The 14,852-nt window shown below is 36.8% G+C and overlaps 1 protein-coding gene across 1 annotated transcript in view; it reads right to left on the bottom strand.

Annotated features, from left to right (window-relative positions):
- Positions 1 to 966: 966 nt before the first annotated feature.
- EGFR (epidermal growth factor receptor) overlaps positions 967 to 14,852 on the bottom strand; it is a 165,806-nt gene continuing 151,920 nt past the window's right edge. The window contains exons 17-28 of the mRNA XM_075827064.1: positions 13,550 to 13,691; positions 12,991 to 13,113; positions 12,732 to 12,830; positions 8,039 to 8,224; positions 7,363 to 7,518; positions 6,650 to 6,725; positions 6,404 to 6,550; positions 5,883 to 5,980; positions 4,994 to 5,155; positions 4,818 to 4,865; positions 3,958 to 4,057; positions 967 to 3,172 (exon numbers count right to left, since the gene is read on the bottom strand). Of these exons, the coding sequence (XP_075683179.1) occupies positions 2,811 to 3,172; positions 3,958 to 4,057; positions 4,818 to 4,865; positions 4,994 to 5,155; positions 5,883 to 5,980; positions 6,404 to 6,550; positions 6,650 to 6,725; positions 7,363 to 7,518; positions 8,039 to 8,224; positions 12,732 to 12,830; positions 12,991 to 13,113; positions 13,550 to 13,691 (1,699 nt within the window). The 3' untranslated portion in view covers positions 967 to 2,810. The remainder of the gene's footprint in view (positions 3,173 to 3,957; positions 4,058 to 4,817; positions 4,866 to 4,993; positions 5,156 to 5,882; positions 5,981 to 6,403; positions 6,551 to 6,649; positions 6,726 to 7,362; positions 7,519 to 8,038; positions 8,225 to 12,731; positions 12,831 to 12,990; positions 13,114 to 13,549; positions 13,692 to 14,852) is intronic.

Genomic DNA, 14,852 nt, shown 5'->3' on the forward strand with positions numbered 1-14,852 from the left:
GGGATCAAATACTTATTTCTCTGTGCACAATGCAAATAAATATATATAATTTTGACAATGTGATTTTCAGTTTTTTTTTTTTTTATATAATCTATCTCTCACTGGTAAAATTAACCTAGCCTAAAAATTCTAGACTGTTCATGTCTTTGACAGTGGGCAAACTTACAAAATCAGCAAGGGATCAAATACTTATTTCCTTCACTGTGTATATATATATATATATATATATATATATATATATATAAAAAATACTTTCGAAGATGTACAAAGCCTTTAATGACTAGTCTAATTAACACCATTTTGCAGTACTCCAATTTATATAAGCTGTGGGCTTTGTTCACATCTGCGTTGTAGCATCCGTTTTATCTGATCCGTTCAAATTTGAAAAAAATGGACAGACTGACTGATGCCAGACTGAATGCAACGGAAGATAAAATGTGTTTGTTTTTGACGGATCAGTTTACCGGCTCTGTCAAAAAAACTGACACTTTTCTTTCCGTTGGTGTCAGTTTGGCATCAGTTATACTCCGTTTATAACGGATCCGTTTTTATCTTTGCCTCTTTCTTCCTTTTATTTTTAATCTGCGCAAGTGCAGTAAAAAAAATGAATCTATTAAACGTAATGCGTTACTGATACAAACGGATGTCATATCAGTTTGTACTCATCGTCCATTGACGTCAATGTTAAAAAAACACAGGAAAGATCCTTTCCGTCAGGTTTCCGTAATTTTTTACGGAAACAATAGCGCAGAAGACTACGGTATTTCTTCTGTCAAAAAAATGGAAACTTGACTGAGCACAACTGATGCAAAAATAAAACCCATTGAATTCAATGGGTTTTTTGACGGAAACGTTAACTTCCGTTTTTGTGGTCCTCTGACAGATACGCTAGAACAGAAGCCACAATGCAGATGTGAACCCAGCCTTACTGGCAAGTAGTAGTTAAAGGACATTATGGAGATTCAGTAACATAAAATAATATTTTTTATTAAAAAGGAATGTAAAGAGACACGGCTGTATGAAGATAAAATAATGGACAAGCCATTATACATAAACCACAGTAGGAAGAACCAGCAATACTCCTGGAAATTATTAATGCAATATAGTATATCCCACAGTATCGGCATTGACCTGGAGGAAATTTTATAAATGAATTATAAGCAGCTACTAAATCACATTTCAATGGCTCTAGCCGGGGTCAGGCCTGTAGGCATACAGCCAATGGCACCCTCAGCGTACTACCGTCACAAGCCATACAGAACACTTCCAAAAGGAATATAGTACTTCTGCCCAACACAAACTTATCCTTACACCTATTACTACTTATTTTCTCCCTTTTCTATTTTTTTAATAATATTTGTATATTTATTTAAGAAATACTAACATAAGTAAAGTAACACTATCTTCAAGGACCTAGACAACAGAGGGCCCCTTACAAAACATGTGATTCTCTTGCTTTGCAAAACCTAATCTGTCATGAATAATGTGCCTGTCAAAGTTCTAGCCATTCCTCAAGGGATAGTCACAAGGGAGCAAATCCATCACAGGCAAGCCGATTTTTCTGGTGTATCATAATCTATAAGTAATTGTGAGCCAAGGGGGTTGTATATGGTTAGAAAAAATGGTTTGTTTACTTTTTCTTCCAATAGCACCACTTTTATTCATGGGCAATGTCAATTATTACAGCTCCGCCACATCCACTTGAATGAAGTTTAGCTGCAATACCAGACACAGTCATTGGACAAGAGTGGCACTGTTTCTGGGGGAAAAAGTAAAAAAAAATTTATATTCTCCTACAACCCTTGGTAACTCGGTCCTTTACACATAGTCTAGTACACTAGTGGCGTAGCTAAATAGGTTGCAGATGTAGCAGCCACACCTGGATCCTGATGCCTGAGGTAGCCCAATGGCAACATAAAAAGACACCAATATTTTAAAGGGCACATGGTAAGCGGGGTTCCTGTTACAGATTTTAAGTTGGGGACCATGAGTTTCAAGTTATGCAGTTGTAGTACACAGTAGTTGGCGATAGGCCTCCTCCCCTACAGGACTGCACGTGTGGCACATACACCATTGACGATGTTCCCTATCCTGCCAATTGGCAAATGCCTACTCTGACCATTGATAGATTATTCATGCATTGCCTTATATATGATAATGAGGTTTGCAATGTTTGTACATCACTGTGCAATTCAATGTAATACATTAGTCAAATTTAAAACAATTATACAGTTATTATACTCCAATATATACATATTATCCAATGAGTCAGCTCCAAAACACAGACATATGAAATGTCATTGGAAAATATCTAGTTGTGATTAGGTATGAATGTAAGCCTTTTTTTTATGGTAGCCTCTCCTTTTCAGAGACAAGACTGCTAAATATTAAAAAACCTTTTTACACTAAATTTCATGCTTAAAATTACATGTTCTGTATATGGACTTTTATGCACAAATACCATTTAAGTTGGACAAAACACATACAACTAAAAGGTGCAAGAATATCTCTACACATTATAAAAACACAGGAATTAAAAAGTATTTTCTGCAGATTAAAAAAAATCTCTCCATATATATTTATATATAAAAGTGTTAGAAGTTATGTCTTTCAGAAAAAAACAAAGGAGAAACATTGAGGATGAGTCACTGGGGACTATAGATCCCAATATATTTCCATGTACAAGTGTAAGTGCCCAAGTACTGCAATGTGCACTGATTTTTATTAGGGTCCATTGTCCACAAGTGTCCTTTCAGAACTCACTGTGCCCCAATAGGTGGAATGCCAGGAAGGTTTGAACCAACTATTGGTCATGCTGAAGCTTCAATATAGTCACTTGTTGGTGCCAATGCCAAATATTCACGATTTTCTGCTGCAGGAATCTTAAATCCATTGATTTTGGTTTCTTTTGGGAAAAAGTCCTGTTGGTAGTCCGGATTGTCTAGGCTTATTTGCTGGCCTACTTTTTGCTCCCAGATTGCAGGATAGTCATTTTCTGAGTGGTTTATGAAGGTCTGAACTGAGTTCAGATATTCTGGATTGTTCACACCATTCCCATAGGAGTTCTGGTGATTTCCATTTGGAGACTTTGTACTCTCGGAAAGGAGATTATGGTAAACCGGGTTTGTGATTGTTGAGATCTGTGGCTTTGAATTCGTCTGATTGACATATTCTGAAATGCAGAAATAAAGTCATATAGTACATGTATAATGCTGTCCCTTAGTATGAAAGTAAACTCTTTGCATAGAACTGTAATTACTCCTCTGACATGAATCAAAAGCATGGAAAGATAACATATATCTCTACTTATGTACTGGAAAATTAACGCCTAACATTTAAAAGGATCGTTTCATCAGAGACAACCCCTTTCAGTTTGGAGACCCCGATGTGATCAGCTGCGTCCGGCACATGGTACCTCTGGCAAACATCTGATTTTGCCATTAGAAGCCCCGACCACACATTCGCCGCAGGGAAATGAAGTATTACATGGCAGGCCTTTCAGATGAACAACCGCCCATATAATACAAAGACGGTTCGAGTCCACCAGAACGGCTCATGGAGGGGGTCCCAAGCGGAGGATTCCTCTCTATGACATTTATATGCCCTTCATGAGAAAGTTTACTGGATTATATAGATTACAATTGTCCCAAAAATGTCAATATGATGTTATAAAAGTCTGACTAGTTGGGTTCAGTCGCTGGGGATCCATTAAAAGTACAAACTTATAGGTGTCAACCAGTTTTATTGTCAGTGGTGTTCGCAACGCTGGGACTCCAACAATAAGACCCTTTATGAGATGTCTAAATAACATGTACAATAAAGACTGAACACTAAAGTTTCGGAACAGAAAACAGAGCTATCTATCTATCTATCTATCTATCTATCTATCTATCTATCTATCTATCTATCTATCTATCTATCTATCTATCTATCTATCTATCTATCTATATTACCAACCTGGGGCAGGATGGAATTCTTCTTCAAGGCTGTCATTCAAAATGACTGTTGGGTCAGTGCTATATCTCTGGATGAAGCTGTCTTCTCTGATTGGTGGACCCTGTGTGGAGTTAGCAAAAAAACATTATAAGTTAACTGTAAGCATGGCAGAGTATTGTCAATAATAACTTTGATATGTTTAACCCATAGAAATATACATGGGACCTCAGGCTCCCATAACATAATAATGTTAGCACCATAAGTGGGTGGCTCAGACACAATATGTTATCTGCACAAGCAAGTCAGATGGCGGAAAGCACACGTTTTATTATTACTATGCCTACAGATCCTAAAAATTATGACATCACTAGCAGATGAGAAGCCCAGCAGCTTTTACACAGGGCCTAGCAGTTTCAATCTAATGTAATGTTGTTTAATGTGAATGACCTGATTAATCCCAGTGACTATAATCCCACACAAGGCAAAGCATCGTTATTCAATTTACATGCAAAAGTCATTTTAGAATGGGAACTGAAGATGAATTATGAGCTTTAACTTTTTTTAAAAATCAATATTTAGCTCCTCCCTAAATGTACCCATAACATGGTAAGGTTGAGAAATAGTGCAGTGCCGTGTAATTATCGTCTGTACATACATATATTCCTACACTAAATGACACACAGCTGTTGTCACCCATAGCTACACCACCACACTTCCCCATTTCATGATATTAGTAGAAGACTGGAGGGTCATATAGACACAGGCAGAACAACGCATTCTACACTGATCATAGCTCTGGCTTGCTTACTTTGGATATATGGAATCCTAAAAACACATAAGTTTTTACGTTGTCATTAGTGGAAATGCACATATGGACTTACCCCATTTCGAGTAATGCATACGATGGGTGAATTGTTGCTTGTGGAACTCTAAATAATAATGGTGAAAACATTATTCAAGACTAATACTACAGATTGCTTATTTAATCTTACTTCTTGCAAGAAATGTTACAAATACTATGTTAGTAAAAATTACTACAAATCCAATACAACCATACCATAGTACTCAAGAGTGGTGTTCGAGATGTTGAAGGGCTGGTAAAAAATCCTTGATGTGGTATCAAATATTCTTCAGCATCAACAATATTTCCCATTTCGTCATCCAAAGTGTGGTGAATCTTAGATGCAGGGGGGCTGGGTAAATTCATTCTATCATCTCCCTATAAAAAAAAATTAATTACATTGTGTCTCTCCAATTAATATCTTTTGTTTAATAATTTAAGACAGTATTTATCCATGTTCACACTTGCATTAGTATTTTTTCCACCAGGTTTCTATTTCTCTTTGCCGACAGAATAGTGTAATAGTGCAGCATGCCTTAGAGGTTTAATGAAGGTTGGAGGGGCTGGCAGTGCATAGGCCCTGGGTACGGGGTACCAGGGGGACACAAACAAGCCACTCTGCCTTGGTTAGGACATTTAAATACAGAACTAAGGCAGTAAACTGAATCTTTGTCCTGGGTTAAGAAAAGTCTAGCTATGACTCAGGCATGCTGCCTATCCAATCCTGTAAAAAACAAACAAAACAAAAAACAGAAACCAAATGTAACCACTTAAAGTCAATAGGAACCATTGGCTTATAAAAATGCGTCACTTACAAAATGAATCATAATAGATCGGTCATATCTATTATAGCTCCTGTAAATTGACATGAAGCCAGTGTGACCAATGTCTTGGCTTTACTAGTTATACAACTCTATCAACAACCAAAGACTTCGAATATCACGTGTAGAGGTGAAGGTAGAACGCTGGGCAGTACAATTTTTCCGGGCAACCGTGTGACGGCCGAAAAGTCTTCATTAGAATTGGACCTTTGCTCTAGACTCTTCAGGTGTTCTACTAAGCAAAGACTTTCTCAATACTTGCCGGTAGTAAGCAAACTACTTACCTGTATTACAAGGTAACGTGGTGGGTCCCGAGCCATCTTACTAAATTCTGCACTCAACTCACGGAATTTTGGACGACTTTCAGCATCTATCATCCAACCTACATAAAAAAAATCAAAAACACATTTCTACTAAAAGTGCTTTAGGAAAGATAGATATGCAGTAGAAACATGTTATGTAAGATAGCACAATACATTACTTCATCTGGAAGCGTTCATGAATTACAAATGGATCACCAAGAAATTATCTAGTTAACACAAATATATTTCTATTGAGACATGTTTGGGGTTTAAAAATGTTTACACATAAGATGCCTGACCATAATCTAGTTTTATATAGCTGCGGTATTTTACAGATGACTAATAGACTGCTTAAACGACATGATATATACAATATATTAAAGAGTAGATTATAACTCAGACTTCATAAAATCACAGCCAAGGCATTTAAATAACATTACTACTGTCATATGCCATTAATAACAAATCAACTTTTATAAAAAAAAGTTGCATCATTTGCTTACATTTCACCATAATCATATAGACATCAATGGTGCATATGGGAGGCTGAGGAAGACGCTCTCCTTTTTCTAGAATTGTTGAAATTTCACTGGCAGGAATTCCGTCATATGGTTTAGACCCAAAAGTCATAAGTTCCCATACTGTAACGCCTGCAAAAAAAATGTAACAATAAATCTTATATCTGAATTAAATATATCGATGATAAATGCCTGTATAGACTGAAAAAAAATACCAGATAGAAAACTCACCATAACTCCACACATCACTTTGATGAGTGTATATTCTGTGCAAAATGGACTCTAGTGCCATCCATTTAATGGGAACCTAGAGAAGGAAACACAAATCACAAATTTTCAATTTCTAAGCTAAAGTGACAAATAGAAGGACATTAATTTCAGTAACATATATAGATAACACTAGGTGAATGTATAATATTAAATGCTGTTTAGATTAGTTGTAACATATGAATTATCATTACTCAAAACCTACAAATTTTGATGTCACAAAGTGCCTGAAGTTGAGATGCGTGAATATCTAGTAGTCCTTGTGATGTTATTTTTTTCCCCTAAGACAACTGTGACTAAATGGTTAAAAAGGACATTTGACTCCTTAACTTTGCAGAATCATTATTTTGTCAGGAAGAAAATGAGTGACTACACCATCTTCAGTGGGAAGATCCTGCCAGATCACTGTCAATATCTAAAGCTAAACATACACATTGGATTAATGTCATCCGATCCCACTGCCAATCTAATGTGTTTGGAGGCCTCCTGACTGTCCCCCAAGTGCAGATGTTGGGCAAAAACAAGTATCATAAATGTTGGATTTCTTTGTTGTACTGATAGATCAGTCACTGATGAAAGGATCTGGCAGGAGCGACTTTTCTCCTCCTCCCCTTTGAAATAAACATGCAAGCTTAGCGTGCCAGTAGATAAACACTTTACAGCCAAAGTAGCCTTACTTTTCCACCTTCCGCATGATATTCCTTTTCATCTGCCCCCAAAAGCTTGGCCAACCCAAAATCTGTAATCTTGACATGCTGTGGGGCTTTAACAAGGACATTTCGGGCAGCCAAGTCTCTGTGAACTAATCGCCGTTCCTCAAGATAATTCATTCCCTATTGAGATAAGAGGGAAGAAGAAGAAAAGAGTTAACTTAATTGGTCCTAGGGTATCAGAACTATAGCTGCATTTGAGTTTAGATACCTGAAAAATAGAAAACCACTATATACAAGTAGTTCAATAAGCAATTTTTTTAAGGAGCCAAGTATGAATTATCCTGCATCTTACTTAGATTTTAGAATTTAGATAAAATGGAAAAATTTAGTAAAATGTTCTAAGGGCCCCAAGCCATTTAATTTATTAATACATGGGGCAAAAAGTGTATTGAACCCAAAGAGCTTAAATTCTGTCAATGAGGTATTGTTCAAAGTGGAAACTTTAACATTATACAATAATAAATGAATGATAATGGAAGAAAATCGGACCGACGTATACAAATAATGTAATTATGTGGCTGTAATATTCTTTGTTCATTTAAAAAATATTTGTAGTATAATACATAAAGATTTCCTTTAATTTAAGCCGTATTGAAAAATTTGTGAATAACGTAACTTGATATATGACTGTGTATTTTACCTTGGCAATCTGGACACACCAGTTGAGAAGATGTCGTGAGCCAATATTGTCTTTATGTTCGCGAACGTAGTCAAGAAGACAGCCATAGGGCATAAGTTGTGTGATCAGCTGAACAGTGGAGGTTAGACAAATTCCCAGTAAACGGCACACATGAGGATTATCCACACTGGCCATAACATACGCTTCCTAGAATGAAGAGTTCATAAGCGTTAAAAATAATAAGTATCACAGAAACCTTGGAACCAATTGTGTGGGCATCCTACGTTGATGATGTACACCAGGATGAAAAATTATATTCATGACACGTATTGCGGTGACCTTAGACATGGGCTCTCATAGCCTCTACTGCATGTTCATCTCCTAGTCTTTTCATACAGTTATTTAATCCTATCTATAAAGTGTTGCTCTTGGTTCTTTTTGAAGGAAACGGTTGTTTTTCTACCCTTAATTCCTTCTAGTTGGACATGTCTAATGATAGAAATATAGGTTTAAATATTTAACAAGTTTACTTGATGCTATCACCATGCAATCCTAATAGTGAATGTGGTGCCGATGATCTCTTGGCAATTGTCCCGCAGTCATGAATTGTTTGCATAACACACAGACATCTGTGAAGCTCTAGGCAGGGCTGGCACCAGGATACATTCCTAACAAACATCTTCCAGCTCTTGCTTCTGTGTGTACAACACTGTATCTGTGCTGCTGCTCTTAGGAAAACATGAGCAATATAACTCATTAATATTTTATGACATCCCTTATAATTAGCACCTAATACAATATGAGTCTATCATCACAATAGCAGATGTATTGTTAGATCATACAGTTTGAAGTTACTAGATTCGGGTTAATTTCTTCCATAACCCCCCTATTCTTACATAGCTTCTTCACTAGGCATCTAGTATATATAGTATAGATTGTATATACCCTATATGTTCAATGTGCATTATTCCCATTCCACCGAAAATCCCTTCTTTACTATATGAAATCTGCCGTTTTCCATGGCACCACATATTATGGTGGTTCCATCCAAATATAACTCTATAGACTACAATGGCTAATCTCAGACTCTAGGTACTTTCTTCATAAATCCTGAACAATACCCCTGATATAAAAATCTCATGGTGGAAATTTGCCTATTTACCTTAAATCTTCTATAAACCTGTTATTATACAAACAGAAACAGCTTTCCTGTCCCAATAAAATCTAATACTGGCTGTTTCCTGCAGCTGTAAATCAGGCGTTAGTGGACTAATTTTGGAGCCAACAAAAACTGGCATGAGCATGCTAACAGAAAATTTTCCTTTAAGTTTTGCTGTCGCAAGAGGTATTGTGGGAGCCTAGGGGAAACTAATGCTGGGAAATACACATGAAGTTGTATAAAACCTGCCCAAAACACTTGAAGCTTTACAGACCTCTATTGCTTACATTTAAACCATTACAAACAGACAGCCTGGAAGATTTCCAAGTTGCCATATTAACTCTAAAAATACAGTTCTAAATGGTCACGAAAAAAAAAATAATCACTATTACCCAGAGCAACTAGTCAGATCAACCACATGGTTTTTACCTTTTACATATTCAGATGCTAAAAAACTGATTTGAAGTGTTATATGACAGAATTGGATGATAATTCACCATTTCCACTTTACGTAATTGGATGATAATTGATCATTTCCATTTAAAGAAAGAATGCAAAAAAAAGTTCTTTGAATAACTCAATAGGTTGACTTATATAGTCTGTTCACGTCCGAAATAAAATTTTTTATTTCGGACCTTCATATCTCATGTTAGCCAGCAGCCTTCAATTGAGTGACAACTGCTCTAAGTACATTTCTGGCTCAGAATAATGGTTGTCTGTGGTTGGACCTTTATTAGACAGCGATATCTACTATAAGACTACTTTTAAAATCCCTTTTTCTTAGTAGACTCTTTGACAATAAGCTGATCACAGGGTGTCCCCATGTAATATGTAAGGATATCCAGCAGAAATTGTTCAGTTTTCTTGCAGCATCACCGCAGGGGAAATAAGGTATTACACATTTCATATTAAAATCTATAGGCTGTCCTTCTAATGCAGGGACATGGACTTGGCCGCATCCTCCACAGTAACTGAACAGAAAATCCCCTCTATTGGTTGGGATTTTACAAAAAAGAATATTTAAAAATGGCTTTTCTAAACCAAACAAAATCTTTCAAGAAAATATTCATATCTTACTCGAGGTATCCTCTTTTCTAAAACCTGCCTCATAGATTATACTTTAATGGGCATTTTACCATTAGGAATACCACATTTTAGTCTACATTGAATCTCTCAGGATCCTGGCACTCATGACAAGTAGATATGCCATTCACGTTTTGTCCTACTCTCTTGAAAACAGGGAAGACTGCTTTAGGTTATTGGCAGATGTTCCAACTATGTGTGAGTGGTAAATACAGGAAATGTTGGTGGATTCTGAGAAAAAAAGGGAAGTGTGTCAGAACCAGGTACATTGAAAGAGAAAAATAGGGAAAATTAAAGAGAGATTAAAAGTTTCCAATTGAACTGAATCATTTGTCCATGTAATGCACAGCCATGCCAGATCCTCCAGAGAAAGACTCTCTTTGTAGTCACTCCGGCTAAAAGAAGGCGGTCTTGAACGGAGTGCCTGCCCCTAAATACTTAACATGTCCTAACAGGGTATGTGAAAATTAGTTTTTAAAGTCAGACAACCCTTTTTAACCTTTCTGTCTGTGCAGAGGCTACATTTTTGAAGTATTCATGAAACACTTGTAGCTCCACAGGATATAAAATAAAAATGTAAATATTTTTGAAAAGGTTCTCATACTAGGGGCATCACACATGCTAATAATCCTCGAAGAGTCATGATATCATAGGGTATAAAGAGGAACTGTTGGCTCTCCTGACATGTCTGTTTCGATAAATACTTGTATCTTTCATGAAATAACAATTCTGGAGCATCTTTTCTTATATATGTATAAATAAAATGACAACTGGGATTTATCACTCTCGTTCTCAATAGGGTGTATCAGAACATAGTCTGACATTCCCAGCACTGATTAGAAAGGGAGAGTGAGTAGCGACACCCGTCTATGACAAGGGGAATGGTAACACCTAGTTATCAATTTATTTATACAGTCCCAGGAGGAATAACAGAGCACTCGCACAACCAAGATTTTTAAGAAAACATATTTGGCATTACAGGTAATAATTAATGCTACAAAAATAATATATGCTACCCTTTAAGTTTTTAAAGGTACAATGTTTTGAAAATAACTCGCCCAATCAGGACAACCTCTTTTCTAAATACAGACTCGCTGATCACCATGTGACCTGGAGGAAGCGGCAGGCATCGCCACAATGTAATATTACATTCAAATCCGTTGATTCAAATGATTGGGGGACCATATAATACATGGTTGTGCTCAGTCCTATAGAGTTGGATCTGTTTTTTGCAGCGGCTCTGCTCTCTGGTTCATCGACGGGGTTCTTACTCTTTATGACATCCATGTATCCTAGTAGTACATGGGGTTTCAACCAGAGATTTCAACATATTAGTTAAACACATATATCGTTTTAGTTTCAACAACAATAAAAAAATAAATACATCCAATGGTATTAAAGAGGCTCTGTCACCACATTATAAGTGCCCTATCTCCTACATAAGGAGATGGGCGCTATAATGTAGGGGACAAAAGTGCTTTTTATTTTAAAAAAACAATCTATTTTTACCACTTTATTAGCGTTTTTTAGATTTATGCTAATGAGTTGCTTAATGCCCAAGTGGGCGTGTTTTTACTTTAGACCAAGTGGGCGTTGTACAGGGGAGTTTATAACGCTGACCAATCAGCGTCATGCACTCCTCTCCATTCATTTACTTAGCGCATAGGGATCCTGCTAGATCCTTATGTGCTATCTTATACTAACACATTAACAATACTGAAGTGTTTAGACAGTGAATAGACATTCCACGGGATGTCTATTCACAATCTGTTACCTACAATATAGCGCCAATCTCCTTATGTAGGAGATAGGGCACTTATAATGTGGTGACAGAGCCTCTTTAATGCGCTTATGGCTCTTTATTGTAAAACTGCAACATCCAGGATGCCCTGACAACCCATAGAATATCTACCAAGTAGAACATGTGGATGAAACAAAAGGGCTTTCTTTCTCCATATAATTGTGTAGCATGGTTACATATTACATGGAGTGATGCCATCAAGCCTTCCACTAAAAACATAACATTTGCAACTTCTTCAACCTATGCAGATTTCCAGACACTAGAACAAACTGAGTTTTGTTTTCAATTGTTTACCTTGGAGATGATGAAGGTACATTGTGATCTAATAAAACTATGCTTGGTATTTGGTCACAATCTGTAAAAAGCCTTTGAAAAAAAAACAGCCCATAGGAATTGTGGTTACCAAGAGCTACAGGCTGGGAAATAAGAGTTGTTTAATTTGTCACCAGACCAGATCTTTCATGAATTCAATGTTACTGTGTAGCTATTTGGAAGGATTTTTCATGTAACACATTGCCATGCCACCAATGATACTGACTAGTTAGTGTTGAATGTCATGCATGGAATTTTAAGCAAAGCTATGGAAAGAGCGAGACTAAGTTTTGGCACAAAGTTAAGTATTTGGAGGATGACCAAATAACGTTGGGTCCATTTAATAAATCAATACTCACATCTAAAATTTCTTTGTTGGCTTTAGGTGATGTGGCCTCGCGTAACTCTTTGATAGCAACTGGAATTTTGATGCCCTCACCTTCTGGAATCCAAAGACCCTAATGACACAAATTAAATAGATTAGTAAAAAATGTATATGAATCAAAAATTTACATTAAGCAATAGATTACATTATCACAAAAATTTTTAGAAATATGGCAAAATATTACAATTTTCAAATGTTTCTTGACCAAAAATGAACATTTCTCAAGATCATACCTGATATACAGTGCCAAATGCACCTGACCCAAGGACCTTAATCTTCCTGAATTCAGTTTCCTTCAAAATTAGAAGAAGTGCTTGGTTTGGAGCTTCACCACTGGGTGTAATCGGTTCCACAAGCTACAATGAAATACTGCATTATTATAATACCAGCCACATCAATTCATTCTACATAATAACATTTCTCCTGTTTCTCCCAAGTATAATGTTTCACAATTTTTTTTGTGAAAACCATTTCAAATAATTTAGGGTTACTCTGCTATAACGTGATCATATAACAGTATGAAGGTAAAAAAACCACAAATATTTGTACAATCATTGTATATAAGATAGAACTACATACAGACGTAATGTGGATAAACTTGGTAATAATAAAGTGGTTGCCTGGTTTCTACATTTTGGATTAATGTTGTGGAATAAAACAACATTGCTTAATGACATATTCCACAACATTACTGCAAAATAGCTCTCCCCCAGAAGGAAGAAAACTGTTTTTCTAGCGCCACCTATAGGTGGACTACAATAGAAATTTTTCGTTTATACATGCTTTACGCACCTCTCTTTCTTGGAGTAACCTACGAAGAGTACGCTTTCTGTTAATGCGATTTCTACGAATAAAGAAGAATGCAACCAGTCCTAGCACAACAGCTGCAAGAATGGCTCCGACAACACCAGCCGCAATGTACGCCACATTAGATCTAAGAACGAGATAATATTTTGTTATATATCATACAGCACTTTTTCAATACTCCTTTAAGTTGCTTTCACACAAACGTATTTTTCATCAGTATCACATCCATTTTTTCCTGTCCATAATACAAAGCTTATGTTAATCTGTGAGGCTGTGTGCGCAAAATGCACTTAACAGCTGCGTGTGACATTAGTGTATGATGCGCGGATGCGTGATTTTCGCGCAGCCGCCATCATTACGACACTCCGTTTGGAGGTTTGCAAACAGAAAAGCACGTGGTGCTTTTCTGTTTACATTCAGAGTTTGACAGCTGTTGCGCGAATCACGCAGTTCGCACGGAAGTGCTTCCGTGCGACCTGCGTGGTTTTCACGCACCCATTGACTTCAATGGGTGCGTGATGCGCGAAAAACGCTGAAATATAGAACATGTCGTGAGTTTTACGCAGCGCACTCACGCTGAGCAAAACTCAGGGACTGTCTGCACTGCCCCATAGAGTAATATAGGTGCGTACGACACGCGCGTCACACGCGCGTATATTACGTTCATGTAAATGATGCCTTATATCCATCTTTTTTAATTTAATATCCTGCATAGAAGAAAGCCCCTCAGTATTAAGTCTCTTTTACCTGGCAATATTTTGCATCAGCATTTGTAAACTAAAACTAGGAGTGAAACATAAACAGAAAAAATATAATATAAAGTTTTGTACCCCTTCTGTGTTTTGGACCCACTTTTGGTTTTGGTTTACAAATACTGATGCAAAATACTGAGCAAAACACTGCCGTGTAAAAGATTACATGTAGCAGATCTGCAGTTTCGGATTTGCTCTACTAATCCGCTGCAAAGTACAGTACAAGACATGTATATGAGATTTTCAAAACTTCATCCACATCCATAGATTTCACTTCAATGTATGGGATGAAATATGCTGTGAATCTGCAGCAAAATCAACATAGAACACATTTTCTTTCACTACGCATGTATGTAATCTTAGGGTTCATTTTCCACCCTTCAAACCTTTTTTTGCCTGGAGGTGTCTTATAAAACCACTCCATGCAGGCATTTATGGTGTCATGTGCCGTCTAGTCATCTGTATACACAAATCCTCTCATAGAGAAGCTCAGAGATCTCTGCATCAAGGAGACTCCAGTGAGAATGGGTTTGAAT

This window comes from Rhinoderma darwinii, chromosome 5 (assembly GCF_050947455.1).
Source record: "Rhinoderma darwinii isolate aRhiDar2 chromosome 5, aRhiDar2.hap1, whole genome shotgun sequence".
Taxonomy (NCBI): Eukaryota; Metazoa; Chordata; class Amphibia; order Anura; family Rhinodermatidae; genus Rhinoderma; species Rhinoderma darwinii.